The 18,481-nt window shown below is 44.6% G+C and overlaps 2 protein-coding genes across 3 annotated transcripts in view; one reads left to right on the top strand and one right to left on the bottom strand.

Moving 5' to 3' along the window:
* Window positions 1-14,878, bottom strand: part of PEX14 (peroxisomal biogenesis factor 14) — a 78,911-nt gene extending 64,033 nt beyond the window's left edge. Inside the window, exons 1-4 of one of the 2 annotated variants that reach the window (XM_040533594.1) lie at window positions 14,750-14,878; window positions 14,109-14,272; window positions 13,713-13,958; window positions 7,333-7,380 (exon numbers count right to left, since the gene is read on the bottom strand). In XM_040533594.1, coding sequence (XP_040389528.1) covers window positions 7,333-7,380; window positions 13,713-13,958; window positions 14,109-14,180 — 366 coding nt within the window. In that variant the 5' untranslated portion in view covers window positions 14,181-14,272; window positions 14,750-14,878. Of the gene's footprint in view, window positions 1-7,332; window positions 7,381-13,164; window positions 13,402-13,712; window positions 13,959-14,108; window positions 14,273-14,749 lie in introns of those variants that run through there. The other variant, XM_040533595.1, reaches the window with a different exon arrangement.
* On the top strand, window positions 13,824-18,216 carry DFFA (DNA fragmentation factor subunit alpha). The gene is made up of 6 exons (XM_040533596.1): window positions 13,824-13,960; window positions 14,111-14,204; window positions 14,750-14,877; window positions 15,699-15,888; window positions 16,287-16,441; window positions 17,162-18,216. The coding sequence occupies exons 2-6, from the start codon at window positions 14,189-14,191 to the stop codon at window positions 17,363-17,365; spliced, it is 693 nt and encodes a 230-aa protein (XP_040389530.1). The 5' UTR covers window positions 13,824-13,960; window positions 14,111-14,188; the 3' UTR covers window positions 17,366-18,216.
* Window positions 18,217-18,481: the final 265 nt, after the last annotated feature.

Raw genomic sequence — 18,481 nt, 5'->3', positions numbered from 1 at the left:
CAAAGCTGGGGAAAGTTCTTTCAAGTTCCTGAATAATTCATTCTGCCTTTTGTGCCTCAGCTACCATACTGTAACGTGATGAAGATGCAATGTATCCTGTGCTCTGAGGCACTACAAAGACGCTGTAGATATTGCAATTTTTTCTTACAGCGTGATCTCCCAGGTAAAAGTAAGAGAATGCCAAGAAATTAAGAAAGTTATTACATGTAAGCAGTTATAATCTCATGAAAGTCACTAGCTGTGACAAGACTAACTCTTTGATTGCAGCAACAACAACACAGACAGCAGCTGGATAAGGGCAAGAGGAGTCCAACTGCTCAGTGGTATTAGAGGAGAGGAATTAAGAATCTCTGGCAACACTCTCCAGGTTAGGAATTTAATAACATGGAGTCAAGAGGCACTCTAAAGAACAAGTCTCCTACATAAAGTTATTTCAAGAAGCTAAAACGGCAGACACTCCTGTGAAGTTCTTAAGCTGGTCCCTCCTCTCCCTAAGCAGAAAGAACTGTGGGCAACTGCTGCCCTCTACAAGTTGTTTTGCACATAGCATATTTTCCACACATGTAGCTGAAGTGATACTATTATCTCACCTTGATCCCGTAACCCATCATTACCAAAGCACACACAGTGCAGGCGCCTCCTTGCTGTGTGCCTCCACCTGTTTGAAATTAAAAGGCACCCTTCCCAACAGCTGGGGTGCACACAACAAAGTGCTCCCAATCCTTCTGAGCAGGCAAAGAGCCGGGCTGCCAACGAACACAGAGCAACCAGCTGGCAGCAAAGCAGACCATGATCTATAAAAAGTTCCTTGTAGGTGTAGCAAGTTTATGCCTCCGAAACATCCTGTGAGCATAAACAGAGAAATGAAATTCATTTTTCTCAAAGGTAAATAGCAAGCAATGTTAAATATTTTCTAAGTGGGTGCCAACATTTTTTTTTTCCAACGTCACAAATCACCAGAGCTCCCGTTCTGCCTTTGGTGAGAGCTGGGATCTCCGGAAGCCAAACCATACCTAACGTTAAAGGGATTGCAACCTAACTCCCAGTACATTAATTTCCTCGCATGTTTTGTAACGAGCAACTTTGCCTGTAAGGAACAGCTTTGCCAGAGTATTACAACTATTTCAAAAACATCGTAAAAGTCTTCTGAGCAATAACAGTGGTTTATCTGAAAAGTGAGAATTGCTTTCAGAACTTTTTTTCTGCACGAGTACATAGAACAACAGTGTTAGTAACCAAAAATGAGTGTGCCTACCTAGACATTATGATGCTTCACCCACTGGCTCTAAATTGTTGTTTAACCTGTAAGCTCTCAGGGACATCCAAAGCCATTATTACATTTTGTACAGGCTGATAGGGCCTTAACCTGCTTTGGCCTGTAACTACTGCAAGTTTCTAGCTTTCATTCATTAGCATATAATGCTACAGCAGCAATTATATCCAACACGATTATATTCCATCCTCTTTTAAAATTGGGATTTAAAGGAATTCCAAGGAAACTTTCCCACTGACCTCAGACTGGCAATTTAACTCGATGTGGCAGTGCTCCTTTAACTATGCTCTGTAAGTCAATTTGCATCCGCGTGTTTTGCACGTATAATGTATTTCTCTAAATCAACAGAGCAAAAGAAAGTACATTTTGCATGAACAACAAAAGAAGTCAGTGAATACTCAGTAGTGAAACAAAAAAAAAAGGGAAAAAAAGGAAGAAAACAAAAACCTCCAAGCTATGAAAAGGTCAAATACACCAGAGGCGTGCTTCGTCGATATCAGAATTTGCTTTGCAGCAAACCACGGCATATTGTGTAGGGCAGTCACACACCTCTGGCTCCCTGCTCCTGGCCCTGTAAAACTGAAATCCGCACAGCAATTGCCTTCCACAGCCTGATGGAATTATTGTCCAGCACTGGAAATCCACAGCAACACGTTCAGGAACTCCCAAACAAACGGAAGCATTATCACACCATTAGGGTTACTGCCTGCACAGGAGGTCACAAAGCTGATAGTCTCTCTCTCTCTCCTGCTGACAGTGGTAAATTATCCTGACTAATGTTTCGCTGGGGGCTATAAGTTAGTTGCCTACTGACTCTGGCTGTCTGGAAATCCCCTCTGGATAGATTTACTTTTAGAGAATTATTCAGTGTAGGCCACCACTCTGAACAAACCCATCGTGGCAGACAGAAAATTTGTACAGTAAACAGGTATAAATCTTGTGTTAAACAATAAAGGGTGGGAAAATGGAAAGCAGAAGTGTGATAAGGATTGTCCCTCCAGAACACTCCAGTCCCTCAGATCATCTCTGAAAACAAAAATCTTTCTGAAAAAAATAAAAAATTACTTTTTCTACAGATCTAGACAAGGATCTGTAAAATTTAAAATAAAGCATAAGGGCTACACTGTATCCCTAGTGGAGGAGTGTGTTCCAGAAATCCAGGTATGAGTTTTGCAGTGAAAATACTTTTCATTTCAAGGAATCTCAGGCAGAAGAAAGTATTTTTTTAAAAGAATTAATCCTTGACTTGTTTTCTGTAGGGTTTGATAGGGCAGGAAGATAGCATCTATCATAAGAAGGAGAGCAATATGAATTCACAATGTTCTCAATGATTTGTTCATCAAAAATGGATTCTGAATCCCCTTATTAGTTCTCTCATACCTTGTGGCACAGTTCTGCAACCTTTCCTCATTCCCACTCATCATTTTGTTCACATGGCTAAAGACAACAGCATTGTTAGTGTTAGGCTCCTGCAACTTGTGCTTACACCAGTCAGAGCTTAAAGTAGTCAGACTTAAAATCTCGATTGTAAAGCTCCTTCCTCAGAACTCGAAACGAAATTCTCTTTAACCATAGTCTACTGAAGAGGAAGCTTAACAGAACAGATAAAGGTTAAAAGGAGGCGATGAAACAGAGGAACTGACCATTCTACTGTCATTGCATGCACCAAATCCAGGCAGCTGAGAAAGTACATGAGGAAACTTCATCCCTGTCCAGTTTCAATGTCAAAAGTTTTCTCCACCACAAACACACATCACAATTTTTACTGGTTTACTTCCAAGGAAACAGAGAAACGGAACACAGAAACTGCAGAGGAACTAAATTTGCCTGTAACCAAGCCACAGCATCACGGCTTCAATTTGGGATCGCAGTTGATGGGTCAGGGAACCAGATACAAATACCAAAAAAAAGTGTTCACTATGGGCAAGAGACCACATTAACTATCACGAAGCTGTGCCTACATATAAGCTATGGCTATAGCAATGTCAAGTCCCCTTTCTGCTCTTCTTTTTCTCTCTCCCCGTTATTCCTTGACCACCAGAAAAGTAGTCAAAAAGAGAAAAAGGGTGAACTAAAGAAGCAGCTGAGTGAAGTATGCCGCAATCACTTAAAAAAGCATACTACAAATGCAAGGCTAGAGCCTCTTCCAAAGACATGCAAGGGGCAGAATGCAACCCCTGAAATAGCAATGACCTCATTTACCAGGCCAAAAGCCCAGGTCTCTGGGCTCCACAGCTTTATTCACACTTACGCCACCAACTTGCTGGGTGAACCTGGCTAACAGTTAACCAGAACATCTCAAACAGCTTTTCTAAAGCATGGAAACAACACGGACACATTCCCTAAATATGGTAACTAAGGGCTATAGTATATAGCCTGTGATGTTTGCACAAAAGGTGCTATTAAAAGTATTTTGGCCATTACCATGAGCCTTAAAAATTTGAAAATCAGCTTAACAAAGGGTTGGAAAAAGCCATGAGGGCTCCAGCACATACCAACAAATTCTACACTAATTGCTGTAGAGACAGCAGTAATTCTTGTTACCTTGTACCTTTTGACTGCCTGTAAAAAAAGGGAATAAAATGTCCGCATTTCAGTGCTAACTGCTATCATCTGCAATAAGAAACAGAAAGAAACAGCACATGCTGAAAATAAAAGTTAAATAATTCTACAAAAGAGAATACCCCGCTCTTTACAACATGATCCAGGGATTTTGTAACTCAGTAAAAAAGCAAGAGAGTGATTTACATTTGCAACCAGTATTTTTATATTTAATAGTACTTCTTCCAGCACCAGCAGGGGAAGGAGTATGTTTTGTGGCAGAAAAAAAAAATAGCAGCATGTGGGAAGACCTCACTTATGAGCTCTGTTCCCTTAGGTTTTTCTCACAGCCCAGGCTTGTGTTAGGGTCTTTCAGATGCACTGCCTTCGTAGCTGTAATTCAGACTGCAGTAGATTGGGCAAAAACCAAAGGCCAACAGCAAACATATTCAAGCTATTGAAAGCACCTCAAAAGCAGCACAGTAGGTCTAACGAGCTACAAGACCTTGCTAGGGAGAGTCAAAACAAGCTAAAAAGAAGCAGAAAAGACTAAGTAATCACCCTAAAGAGAAGAGAGAGAAATGAGATGAAAGAAACACAGATTCGAGAAGAAAAGGGGATTTCCTAATGTTTTAACCTCACAGAAAGGGGCTTTGTCCCATATCGTTACATCTTTTAGACGTCCCAGGACTTTGCTGTGAGTAGCTGCAAAAAGACAAACCGATTCCAGTGCCACAAGTGCTCAGAGGATTATCGGAGGTGGCCGCACATACAAAAGCTGGGGAGAGCAGAAAGGGATGCAGCACCGCTCACTGATAAGCTGCACTCAAGGAGAAGCTGATCCTGCACTGACGATGACAAACGTGGCTGTAAACAGCAGCGGAGCGAGATGCTGACACTCTGCTAACACAAGGTTACACTTCCCACTACGGAGCTACACGGCAAATTTTAATGGGCCAAGACCGACAGCTAGGGAAATGAGTGTCCGCTCTCTGCTGCAAAAATTATTGCTGCTCCCATCCCCCTCCAACCCATTCTCCACTGTCAGTGCTGTAACACAATGACCTCTCATTAGGGAGTATTTTTCAGTTGGGACAGTTTATTGTAAGGACACGGGATAACTCAAGGGATTAATGGCACGGACGTGGAGCCCCTTATCTCCATTTTGGTAGTTTGGAACTGCACACACCACAAGGGAGCTGCAAGAAGAGCTGTTAGGAGTGTGACAGGAATCTGTAGGGCCCTATTCTGGAGGCCTCAGTAGGGCAAGAAACCACAGCAAGGTATGGTCTGAGCACACAAAACGCAGGACACAAGAGGACGTGTCGGATCGCACCTGGTTACGTGATCTTGGAGAACACCGAAGTCTTCTTGCAAACAACCAGAAGTCATTGCTTCTCCTGGATTCCCCCTGCGAGCTGCATGCTTTGGGGACACAGAGCACACAGAAGAGCGTGCCCAAGCACAGAGCAGAAGGTACTCAGCACCGTGCAGGATACAGTACCCATTGCAATCACAAATGCGATACAAAACCAGCTTGAGCCTACCACGATATGTGCTGACACAGTATAAGATGCTTTAATTTCCTTGCTTTCTCACACTTGGGCATAACACCACCACCATGTTCAACGCACATCCCGACCCTACAAAGCCCCAAGTACCGCCAGCCACCAATTAAGTCAAAAAAGGCAAAAGGGGTACAGAACAGAACTTGGTCCTGAGACTCCTTTCCCCTCCTCCTGAAACCCTATATTCCTCCTCAACTGCTTAACACCAGATCTGAAGTCAGCGACGACCTGCCTGAGCGCATGGCCCTTCCACATGGAGCCACTTGCTGGACTCGTGCCATAGTTTGTTCTGGCGTTTCCGTAAACATTTTTTATGACATAGCGCCATGTGCCTACAAGTCCTCTTCGTGGACCCAGATCTGCTGCCTGCGTTAGAAGGCGGCGTGCATGATCCTGGCTACAGAGAAGCCACAGTAGTGTGGTGGGAAGGTCATCTGGCTCACAGAACTGAACCGCTCCTTTAATAAGGCTTCTACAGATACTCAGCTGGAAACAATAATGGCTCCTAAGCAAACGTGACAGAGTCTGTGAGAGCTTAAATATAAAAGACAAATAATGAAAAAATAAGGAGAAAGACTCCACCTTTCAAAAGGCCCTAATTAGTTCACATGCAAGACTCACCATTGTGAGAGGAAAGTTTACTTTGGAGTTCTTTACATTTATAAATATTTGTACATGTCTACAAATACATATCTACACAGAAAGATACACAGCTGCTATGTGCTTCCTCTAAGCAATTCTTCAGTTGCATATACAGTGAGAAATTAACTAAATCCAAGGTAATGCCAGAATCTGCCTTGAGAAGGAGAACTCACAGTTGACTAACACAGGCTGTGATGATCTGCTGCCAGCTATGAGCTTCCTAAGTGGGAGCACCAAAACCAAAACCAAAACCAAATCCATCACAAAGCTGGTGTGCTACCATTGTCAGTAACAGCTTCAGGTAAATTCACACGTAGACGTCTATGCAATTAAGAGATCACACGGCGTTACTAGGCTACTAGGATTTTCACTGCAGAGCTTAACAGAATTCATGAGCAGCCCTCTCATTAAATGCTTTTTACTGACCCTTCCCAGTTCATAGTCTTTACTCACATCTCCCTCCCTTAAAAATCATCTCCTGGGTTCTCCAGATAAGAGTTACAAGGTAAAAATATGTTGATGTAACTGGTGCCATGCCATTATGGAAAGTACTTGAGTCTTCTCACTGCAAACAGCTTGTATTCACCATCACCACAAACTGAAATCCAGAGAACGAGGGGACAGTATGTTTAGGACAATAAGAAGAGCTAACATTTTTGGCAACGTTTTGACTGAGTTATAGAGAGCTGAAGAAGGGAAAAAAAAAGAAAAAGAAGGTTGTAAAATAAATTAATGCGGCTCAGGAGACTGGTGGCTCACTTCCCAGGCTGCGTCACCATCAAAAAAAATTCTCTTAGTTATCCTCATACAAAAAAAATCCCAGAGCTCTTTCCAAAACAGTTCTAGAGTCAAAACACTGGATCACATGCACTGCCAGCTGCAAGACACTTCTAAGCTAACTGAGTGTATCTGAAAATAAAGACAACTTGAGTGAGGTCTCTGCGCAGAAGTTATTAGACAACAGCCCTAGGAATCTCAGTTCAAATTATGCTGCACAGGTCCTTCTTCAGACTCTTTACTAAATAAGCACTAATCAAGAGCGTGCACTGCACACATTTAGGACAGATGGTCCCTGCTCAAGGACACCTCAGAGGCCTGGGTGCCCCATGTCTGACCTGCTGGAAAGGCAGGAGCTACAGGTCAGAATTCAGAGCCCAGCAGCACGGCGACATCAGGCAGCTTACGCCTTGTTCACAAAACCAACTCCTCAGAAAAGCAAAACAATGCCTGCAAAATGATGCAGCAAATACAAGTCATGTATATTATATTATTAGCAAGAAATTATTTACTGCTTCTAGAAGAACTCACCAGTGGCTCCCGAGATGCTGCAGTTTCAGTCGCAGGGCAGGAGCCAGTCTGTAAAACAAAAAGAAGAGTGAGGTTACATTGCCACCTGATGGACGCGAGTAGAAACGCTCGTCTGTAAAGGCTACGCATTTGGGAAGACACTTGTTTCTGCTATCTGTAGCAGTTTTGTAATGCGCTGAAGACAAAAATCCCTGGATCACAGAGATAATTAGTCCCAGCAGTCCCCATTTAAACCAACAGAACTCAGAGAATGGGCAGAACTTGCTCTAGGGAGCCAGCAGCTAAGAGCCAGAGGCCACTGATAGACGTCACAACAGAAATGTTCACCCTAACTCAACCTCTGTAACAGTGCAGTGAATGAGCACACCGTTAAACTTGGACTCCCTCTGCTAAACTCCTGGTTGCAACACTTGCCACACTGCAGGGCACAGACAGGACATTCTCATCACACCTGAAATGAGGATAATAGCTTGTTTGTCTCTAGGAAACCTGATCAGCACCTGATGTCTGCAAAGAACTTTGAGATACTAAAAGGCAGAAAGATACTATAACAGAAGCAGCCCAAAGTATTGCTATTGGAGTGGATGCAAAGGTACCTTGCTCTAATTCCAGGGTTCTTTTTCTCCTCTATAGAGGGACTAAACCTAACTTGACGCTGAGCATCTCCCACTTCCATGATCCAGTAATGCACCCTTTGCTTTCTGCACTATTTCAGATTTCAAAGCAATTACGATTTAGCTACAGCTCCCAGCACCTCAGCAACACCAGTGCCATCCTTGTTTCCCACACAGAGGTAAAAGACGTAGTTTTAGGGCAAATGCTGAACACTTCCTCTTGCACACTAGGAAGGGGTGATACACAGTAGGAAAGTGAAGAAATCTGATTTAGGCAGGACAGCCAGTCAAAGGTGGGCCTAGACTTAAAATTCAGGAGCTTCCACTCTCCTGGTGTAACGTTTTAGCTGAGTCCCATGTTTTGTGGAATTATTCCCTGGGCTTTTCTGCAGTGCTGAAAAAAAGCAAAGTTTGATCCCTGTATACCTAAAATACATCGTCTCTTCCAAGGTACAGACACTTAAGTTTTATCATAAACTAACCTTACCTTGGTCAATCATCTACTTTCTAATGGGATTCACATAATGTTAAAATGGTCTAACCTATATTGCCTTCACTGTGTTTTTATCTTAGTAGAGCTGACACATACAGGTTACCTCAATGGTAAAAAATGCAATTTTACTGGTAAAGATGACATGTTTTAGGCTCGCTTACAGAAAACAGATCCTATTCATGGAGTACAATGAAAGCTAAAACTTTTCAGCGATACCATAAAAGTCCTTAAGTGACTTTTTGTCCTCCAATTGCATTCATCACTTTTATGCAACACACCACACCTCCAAAGCAGCTCAAGATTTTTTTCCCCCATCTACAAAATACTCAAAAAATATAGATAGAAGTATGTATTGCCACAAGAGGGTGCCAGGAACCCAAATATAATGCAGCTCAGCTGCTTCCAGATACATACGCATCATTCCCAGGGCCCAGCTAGATGTCACAGCCACGCAGCGATTCTCTCGAGAGGCCCTTATCTTCATTTTTGTGTGTCCACTCTACATCTCCTAAAATTTCAGCCGCTATCAATTCATTTAATATAACCACTGCAAATATCAGCTTATCAGCTTCAACGCCATACTGGAAGTCCCACTGCCTGCTGTAGGGGAGGCAATGTTCTGTGATAGCAAGAAAAGGGCACTTCTCTCTTCAGGCTTGTCACTGGCTTCCTATTTTTATATGCACGGTGCATCTGCTTTCAAATCTTTTATAGCTGGATGAAAAAAAATAACGAACAGTCTCAAGCTCGCTCCACCGCTCCAAAAATGTGGAAAACATATGAGAATCAAAACTAGAATATGGCTTGCAGGATTTATTAGTAAGTTAGTTGAGCCTCTTTAGGTTGTGGATAAACTTCTTTGGTACACATGCTCGACTTTGTTTCTTTAGTCGTTTCCCAGGACTAACACAGGTATCTTCCTACGGCGAATACTCCAAAATATTTGTGCCTGATTAACAGCACACTGAAGTTAAGGAAAAGGTTCTCATCAGATTCAGTTAGTACAGGGTCAGAGCTGCTGAGACAAGGCAGCCAAAGTGTAGCACAGATAAAATTCCTGTTAAATACTTCAAAAAACTACTGAGAGCTGATAACTACTATTTCCATGGAATTACTCCATCAAGATACCCGTGTGAAGTGTTATGCATATTTTGCTATCTGTAGCATGTTTCAAGGAAAATTCAAAGCATTTTAACTACTTAAGCTGACTTTGCAAAGAATTGTGAGGAGCAAACAGCGAAGTCGCAAAGCCACAAAGAAAGAAACCATTTCCCTGCACTGCCCACCACAGAATTCACATCCTCAGAAAGTTCCCAGAGCCTCCAATGCACAAGAGCTTGTATGTTCTGCCCCAAGGAGCTGCTGTAGTGTTTATGGACTGTCACACACAATATTTAGCCAACCTGGGACACTGCCCAAAGACCGTCTGGAATGAAGGCAGGTTACTGTGAGAAAACGTGTATTATGTGGATGGGTAAGAGTCTTGATACTTAAGACACATACTCAGAAACTCTGATGCGTGTGTAAGCAGCCTGTTGACATATTTGATTAGTCGGATAACTTATGGCACAACACTTTAAATGGGATCTGCATTTTCCTTCCAGCAAGACTTCCAAGCACAGCACATACTGTAACAGCAAAGGAAGCTTCTTGTAAGGCAGGAGTCAGCAGCCCTCTGGAACATGGTGGCTCTGACACAAGTCAGGGAAGAATCCATCCATTCCATGTGCAAGCTGTTCATTAGCCTGTATTTAACGAAACAATGGATATCCAGTCCAGAGACCTAATATCCTATATCACAAACCATCTTTTAAGATGAACACAGTAGAGAATCCTGAGGCTAAACACTTGAGCAAGAGGGAAGGAAAAAATTCCCTATATATTGGCTAACAATGCAACCTGAGAAGTCTCTGGAGCAAGAAATCAGGCATCTTTCAACATCTTTGTTGATAATCTTTAATTATCTCCTTACATGAAAGCAAAATGCAGCTAGATGGCAGACTCAGCCCAAGATGTGCATAATGAAGCTTTAGAAAGAAAAGATTTGGGCCTTTGTATTCCTCTTGCTTCCCCACTAAATGACAAGTAAGAGCATCAACAAGTATAGAAGGTGTTAGAACACCAACGCATTCTGTTCATGTTGTCACCTCTCCTTTCTGTCTCTCACGTGACATTTACATGCAGTCTGTCTACAGCAAAGAGAGCCTTGCAATGTTATGAAACAAACAGAACAATTCCACACACGGAATCCACTCTTCCCTGCCTCAACGGCTGCACTACCGTTTTGGTACCAAGTCCAATTCAAGCCATTGACTGTAACAACTTGAGGCCTTTTATGACTCACACCAACTCGCCACACACTGACTTCCAGGCTACAGGATTCCTCCTTCTGCGCATAATTATACGGACAATTAAGTATCATTTTGTGTCCCAAACTAAACAGCTTTGAAAATTTAGACATGGTTATCTAAACCAAGTGCTAAATAACGTAAAAAAAAAAAAACAAGAAACCCTTCTCTAACACTGGGATTCAAAGTTACATGCAATACTGAGGAACTGGGTTGCTGGCTGGCTGAGCCAACAAAACTCTCCAAATATACTGTCAAGGTACTCAGCACCAAAGAAATATTGATAGCCAAGAAAAATCAGTAACTGGTTACTCTGTTCACAGGCCATACTCTCCTCTTGCTCTTCCCTTACTTTTATTATTAGGAAGAGTCATAGGGAGATGGGCTCTCTTCTTTTGTTTCTTTTTAGCAAAGACATTGTTAAAAGACCTACGGAACACGATTTCTAACCAAAATGAATTATTTTTAAATCTCTGGTAGAAATGTTTATTGCCTTTGGAATATAATTCTATGTCAATGATCTCATTTGAGCTACAACACCACCCCCCACAACGCTTGAAGCAATATATTAATTCATGGGAATGAGAAAATGAAACTAAGTAAAACAGACAGTAAGCCAAAAGATATGTGACACTCCCTTTGCAGCATCTAAACTAATGAGATTTGTAACAGAAAACGACAGGAGCCAAACATAAACATGTTGAGCAAATCACTGCTACTACTCATAGCCTTATGTTGAAGGCTTGATAATAAATAAACAAGTATCTTCAGTGGTGGAAAGTAAATATTTCCTTTAAGTTCTTTAAACATTTAGAGTGCAATAAGGACAACTTTTTGCATACCAGTGTCAAAATTGCAGTGGCCGCTTAAGAGTAGCAGCATTTACATTCTGATAGACTAATAAAAGACACTGTCATTATTCTGTTTTATTCCAAAACTGTGCCCTTAGTAATTCATCTCCTGGGCAATATACCCTTTACTTGCAGATTACACCCCTTTTTTCCAGCCAAACTTGCAAGATTCTCTCAAATCCTACCCAAGTTGACAGAATTTGAGAGTACTGAACAGTTCTCACCACAGATCTGGAGCAGCCTTGGTGAGCTGTGTCTCACACAAGCACACAACGTGGGGAAGGAAGAATTCAATAGAGAATCAGGGCTGCTCCTGGCATGTGGGAAGGGGCGCCGACAGGCATGGCCACCCTTTAGCCAAACGTGGCTGTTTCCTCCCGCACCTGAAGCAAGGCAAATGTGCACCTTAATCCAGCTCTGCCGCTAACTAAGTCCTGACAGGCCAGGAGCCAAACGGGGCACAAATAATTGGCTCTTGCCTGAGAATCCAGTGGTTTTGCATACAATGTGACACATTCCAGCAAGGATGCGGTTAATTGACCATTTCCTCCTATGGTGGCTTCAGATTGTCTCCCTCCTCAGAGCTGCCAGACACAAATGTCTCTGTGGTGAAAAGTTCCTTTCCAGCAGCCTGTATCCAAAATGCAAACAAGCCTTGAGGTAAAGCAACACTAAAGAACTATAAAACAAAAACGCAAAGGGTGCAATGGGAGGATACTGTATCCAAACTCATGAGAACCCGAAAGTTTCTCAGCAGTCACATTTGCCCATTAACCAGGTTTCTTTATCTAAACCTGCAGCCAGCTGCCTCATGGACTGCCCAGTGGCTCACAGATCTGTCTTGGGTTGTTTCAGGTTTCCTCCTGCCGAAGGCATTCGCTCCAAGCACGAGGAATGGATTGCAGTGCCTGCACCTCAAGCTGCTGTTGATGAAAGCACATAGCCAAAGCAAAACTGCCCAGCAAGCCTACCGCCAGTTTGGCAAGAGGGCCTTTCACAACCTGGGAGATTTGTACTTATTAGTCAGAGCACATGCTTTATGTAATGTATTGCTATCGCAGTTTAGTTCAACATTGGTTCCTACAAACTCAACCAGTCCCAAATAAAAGTATCAGCAGAGAGGTGCGTAGCGTTTGAGTCAAATCAGGATAGATTTGAGTGATTGCACAAGAAAGCATAGCAGACTTCACTCTGTTTTCCTTCCTCCTGCTGAACAGCCAGACCTTTCATCTCCCGCCTGCTGCAGAACAAGGCCCTGCTGCAGCCACCTTGGGGGTGATTTTACAGATTTCCACGGGTGCCACACGTTCAGGAGTCTGTCAAGTATACTGGTGGGATGGGGAAGGTGCCGGGTCACTAAACTGGGGTCAGCTGAGTTTGCAGCGGGCCCGAAGTTACACTGGGCCATCAGCAAGCCAGCACAGCTGGTTGGAAACCCATGCTCCCATTTCCCTCTGATTCCCCCTTCACTTCAGGTCCTAATTTATAGAATCATGATATTCTCAGTGTGTTTCTTGAGCACGCACCCATGCCAGCGAACCCACATCTCCTTCACCCTCCACACTCAGTTTGTGACAAGGTTTGCGCTGCATCTGTCACTGCACTGCCCTTTTATGCAGGGATCTTGGAGACTCAAAGATCTTCTGAACCTGGAGGTGTCTTCCGGCCTTTTTATGACTCTGTGACTCTGAGACCTTCCCCTCTCGCCGTTTCAAGGCAGAACCACAACCATTTCACCCAACTAGCGCTGCCCACCTCCAACCCAGCTGCCCCCCGAGCTGCCTGCTTTCCCTGCCCGTGTTTTGGGGGGATTTTGGTGTTTTTTTTCCCCCCCTTTTCCCTATCCAGACGTCGTTCCCCACACAGCCCGGGGGGGGGGGGGGGGGGTCGGCGCCTCCTCAGCAGCGACCGTTGGGGGGGGGAGGGCGTCGGGGTCGCGTGAAGGGGGGGGGAGGGGGCGGCGAGGCCCGGGGCCCTGCCCACGATCGTTCCCCGGCGGCAGCGCCTAGGCCCCGGCCCCGGCCCGCCCCCGGGCGGCGGAGCGCAGCGGGCAGAGAGCGCCGGCCCCGCGTACCTGGCTGGGCTGCTCCGCTTGCTCCGAGGAGGCCATCTTGCCAGGCCCGGCTAATCCATCCCCGCCCAGCCGGCGGCACAGCCCGCCCCGCCGCCAGGCGGAACTACACGTCCCGGCGTGCTCAGGGACCGTGAGGGAGGGGAGCCCGGCGATGGCGGCGCGGCCGAAGCGCTGCCTGGTGCGGCGGGGCGGCGGGCGAAGGCAGCACGGCCTGGCCGCCTCCTGCCTGCGGGAGCTGCGCCAGAAGGGTGAGGGGGCAGCGCCGGGGCCGCTCCTCAGGTGGCGGGGACACCCCCAGGGCGCTGCCCGGCCCGGCGGTGAGGTAACAGGGCTGCGCGTCCCCGTGGTTGTCACGCAAAATGTTTTCTTTTTGGGGTTTTCTTTCTTCTCTCCCTCAGCCAGCGGCGTTCTGGCCATCGATAAAGCCGCGGAGCCCATCACCATCGTGCTGGCGGAGGACGGCACCATCGTGGACGATGAGGATTACTTCAGGTGCCTGCCGCCCAACACCAAGTTTGTGGCGCTGGCTAAGGACGAGAAGTGGGGCGGGAGGAGCCCAGGTACCGGGGGCACGGGGCGGGGGTGTAGGGTGCGCTCCCCGAGCTGCAAGTGCTCCTAATATTAGTCCAGGAACGGGACCAGCAATTGGTTTAAACTGGAACATAGGAGGTTCTACTTAAATATGAGACAAAACTTTTTTATGGTGAGGGTGACAGAGCACTGGAACAGGCTGCCCAGGGGGGTGTGGAGTCTCCTTCTCTGGAGACTTTCAAAACCCGCCTGGATGCATTCCTGTGTGACCTGATATAGGTGTTCCTGCTCCCGTAGGGGGATTGGACTAGATGATCTTTCAAGGTCCCTTCCCATCCCTAACATGCTGTGATTCTGAGAAGTGGGAGTAACAGACCTCACTCTGCCGTTTTGACACCCATCAAAATACCCTAAACAGTGTCACACAGCTTCCACCACAAAGTCATGACACTTTCGTCTGTATTGGTTACTTGTGTTTCCATCTTTTCGCGGATGACCCGTGTCAGATGGCGGAACAACCTGGCTCTCAGATGTGGATGAAGTGGACGGTGCTGCAGAGAAGTGGAAGCAGCTGGCCAGGCAGCTGAAGGATGACCTGTCTAATATCATCCTGATGTCTGAAGAAGACCTCCAGGTAGACAGGGGAAGACTAATTGTTGTTCATGGCATTGCCCCGCATCCGTTTATTGCAGTAGATGGCACAGAACAGAATAAGCACATGAGATCTCAAAGTTTAATTCAGCTGTTGTTTTTTTGGCTGTGGTGCTAGAGTGAAATTTCTCCTTGGGGAATACTTGTTTCACTGGCAGTGTATGTGTTTGAGGAGGGTGCTCTTCATCACTGATTGTCCTTCACAGCATGTCTAATTCTGGCTGTGGGAGCGTGAAAAAGCAAGTTTGGGCCAAATGGCAACTGAGGTGGGCTCTTTTCATAGAAAATAGACACCTGTGTAAAGCCTCAGAAGGGAGGGTTGAGCAGCATGCCAAATTTGTCTTCTCCAAGGGAGGGTGAAGAGCTGCTGACAGCTTACAGAGCTCGTTGCTTCAAGTATTTGAGTGCCTAACACCCTGTGTGTGGTGAGGCATGGTGATAACAGCCTCCTGGTGCTTTCCTGCAACGTGCAGCTTCCCAAGTGCCAGCCTGTTGGATTTCTTTTGTGTGTTCCCATGCACACTTAAGAATTAGTGCTTTGATTGCTAGAAATTGTTAGGATGTCTGTTAAAAATGCACAGTTCTACACCTCCCTGAAGACCTTTTGGCTGCTGGTAAAGAATGTGGGTTGGTGGAGTACCTCTACAGCCTCTCAGATCCAGGCTGACTTGCTGTGACACGAAAACCTTGTGAAACTTGCTAGGTTTCATGAAGGTGGAGGCTCTGTCATTCAGGAAGCTTGCTGTTTGTACTGCAGTTGGTGTAATGGAATAAGTTAACAGGAGCACTCTTATTTTTTTCAAGGTGCTTATTGATGTACCGCATTCAGACCTGGCAGAGGAACTTGCCCAAAGTCAAACCAAGATCCAAGCATTGCAGAACACCCTGCAGCAGGTGCTGGACAGACGAGAAGAAGAACGCCAGTCAAAGCAGCTCCTGGAACTCTACCTAGAGGCCTTGAAAAACGAAGGCAGTATCTTAAGCAAAGTAGCAGGTAGGCAGCATTACGATGCTAAAGAATGAGATTTTCAGAGAAGCCTGAAATAGTTGAATAGAACAAATAAGGGGGAGGGAAAGAGTGGAGTGAGCCACTTGTTTAGCAGCTATTAATGTGGCTGATGTATTAAGCTGGTGTAGTGTAAGAATTCTCTGAATGGGAGAGATTAGGAGTCCTTTCACTGCTTTGTCACATTCCTCACAACGCCTGAAATAAACATAAATAAACACGCATAAATCATGTAGTAATCCTTAACAGAAGAGATTTCCTAAGTTAGAGGCTGCATCTAGATAAAACGTATACCTTACTAATCTCAAAAACAACAGTGCAGTCTGAGTTACTTTTTCTGTCCTGTGTCTGTCACGGGTTGTAATGATTTTGCTGCCACTTTTCAGAGTCTGAGACTGTGCCAGGAAAGGAGATGGATGTGGTTGACACAGGTACCAGCAGTACTGGCACTTCAGCCAAAACAGCACTCAGCGACCACCTCCTTGCTGTTCTGAAAGGGAAACCTGCCCCAGAGCTCTGCTTGGACAGTCAAGATCTAGAGGTGGGTGAGGATCATATAACTGTACTCTGGCAAATCTTTCCTCTCTGGAGAAAGGGGTGATGGGGGAAGCTGTCCCTGCCTCTGGAGGCTCTACTGTCAGTATGTCTCAGTCTCAAAGTGCTGAAATTTAGCCCATTTCTCTTCTTCAGTAACACTACCTCCTGCTTCGCTGTTATATGCAGCTGATACTCCTCCAAGTACTCTAGGACATACTCTGAAAAGCCACAGAAAAAACTGTGGTTTTGATCTCTGCCAAATCTTGATAGCATAGACAGGCAGTGCTTCAGCTGTATTACCAGCAAGTCTTTTGGGTGCAGATACATCTAGCTGTATTTGTGTGCATCCCAAGGCAAAATAAAAACCTCCTTTTTTTGGAAAATAGTGTAAATAAACCCATAGCTTTGAAAGGAAAGTCTAGGTAAACTAACCATTAGGAAGTGTTCTGATACTATGAATCTTAGTTTCTACAGAAGTAAAAAGCAACTGCTTTAACTGCTTTCTGTTTGCTTGGACATCTGAATATAGTTTCAAATTCTAAGTACCGGTAGAAAGAAAAATACACTAACCTATGAGATGAAATATGTAAGCTAGGAGCATCTTCAATACCAAACTGGCATTATTAAGTAGGTGTCTAATTACTCCTGTTCTTAGTGCGGGCAGAGGGGGTTGTGGTGTTAGGGCATCGGTGGAGAAGACTGTTACAAATCTGTCTCATTACAGCTGGTTGTGAAAGAAGACACACAAGCCCTTGCTGCAGCTCTAAGCTGGGACAAGCAGAAAGCTGAAGCTCTACAGCAAGCCTGCGATCAGGAGCTCTCCAAGCGCCTACAGCAAGTGCAGACTTTGCATTCCCTGAGGAGCACATCAAAGGGCAAGAAAACGCTACCTTGGGGAGACTGGCTTAGTTCAAAACGTAAAAAATAAGACTGTTCTGCCTCAAGTGCCAAGGGAATGCAAGTGGGGTGTGCGGTTGGTGTTTTTTTTTCAAATTGCAATCAATGTAAACACGATACGTCCTGGCAGCCATAGTTTGCTGGTCATACCATGGTCTGGCTGTAGACAACTAAAATCTGGACGTTGTCCTGAGGCTTAAACTCCTGTGATGACTCAAATCATGTGTAACCAAAGGGATTTACACTTTTTGCAGAATACTAGAACAGTGGAATTACTAAACACAGCATGTTAGAGTTCAGCTTTGAATAGCTGGTTGGGAGCCAGAAAATTCCATCTGATGATGCTGTATTTAGCTTCTGGAGCCTCAGACAGTTTGATTACCTTATCTTGCCACCATTTTCAGTGTAAAGGATGAAGTTTATCTACCTCGTGGACATTAACAAATAGGAAGAAGGCATTCTGAGAATTGCTTATTGAACACAGCGTGCTTTTTCTTTGGAGGGGTTTGTTGTGATTTGGCCTATTAAAGTTGTCATGTGGTCTTTCCAGCTGCTGTCTGGCCTTAAGCTCCAGCCTGGCATCTAGGAACTTGAACTTCTCTCTAATTTCACCAGTTAAAGTAAAAGCAAAACCTCTTAATTTCTGTGGCTTTTTTTCTCTGCAAGGAACTCCTGCCTCGAGTGCAGCGTAAGCACTAATTTGTAAAATAGCAAAAGTAGAAATGCTTGTTTTGAAAGGCTGTGGGACAGAAGACTTGTATTTGGCCTGTCTGTATTCCTAGTCTAATCGTTGGTATGGTATCATAACACCTCAGTATTAACCTGCTTATTTTTAAATAGGTTAAAGTCTTCTTCTAACGTCATTAAAACCTTTTTACTATACTGTTGGACTAGTTTTGATATTCCTGCTGGTGGCTATGATTAAAGAATGTGCCAATATGTACACTATTACTTTAAGGATAGAGGAAGAACTTAAATAGAAAAGTATTCCACATTTAACCTGTCTGAAGATGATACTTAGGTATAGGTGTGAACATGGTGCCAGGTGAGAGTTTTGGTGTAATCTTTTCTTCTCCTGTGAGAATGTAAAATGTATACAAAAGTAGCTGAAAGGTGAGCTGAAACTTCCGGGAAAGTTTTTGTAGGT

The sequence above is a fragment of the Cygnus olor genome, chromosome 21 (assembly GCF_009769625.2).
Source record: "Cygnus olor isolate bCygOlo1 chromosome 21, bCygOlo1.pri.v2, whole genome shotgun sequence".
NCBI classification, from domain to species: domain Eukaryota; kingdom Metazoa; phylum Chordata; class Aves; order Anseriformes; family Anatidae; genus Cygnus; species Cygnus olor.
Note: the sequence above shows the minus strand (reverse complement) of the source record. Positions and strands in the feature narration are given on the sequence as shown.

Excerpts from the sequence above, each read along its gene's own strand:
- DFFA (XM_040533596.1), top strand. Across the intron at positions 14,878-15,698 it reads TGTCTGAAGAAGACCTCCAG|GTGCTTATTGATGTACCGCA; the intron begins GTAGACAGGGGA and ends ATTTTTTTCAAG. Across the intron at positions 15,889-16,286 it reads TATCTTAAGCAAAGTAGCAG|AGTCTGAGACTGTGCCAGGA; the intron begins GTAGGCAGCATT and ends GCCACTTTTCAG.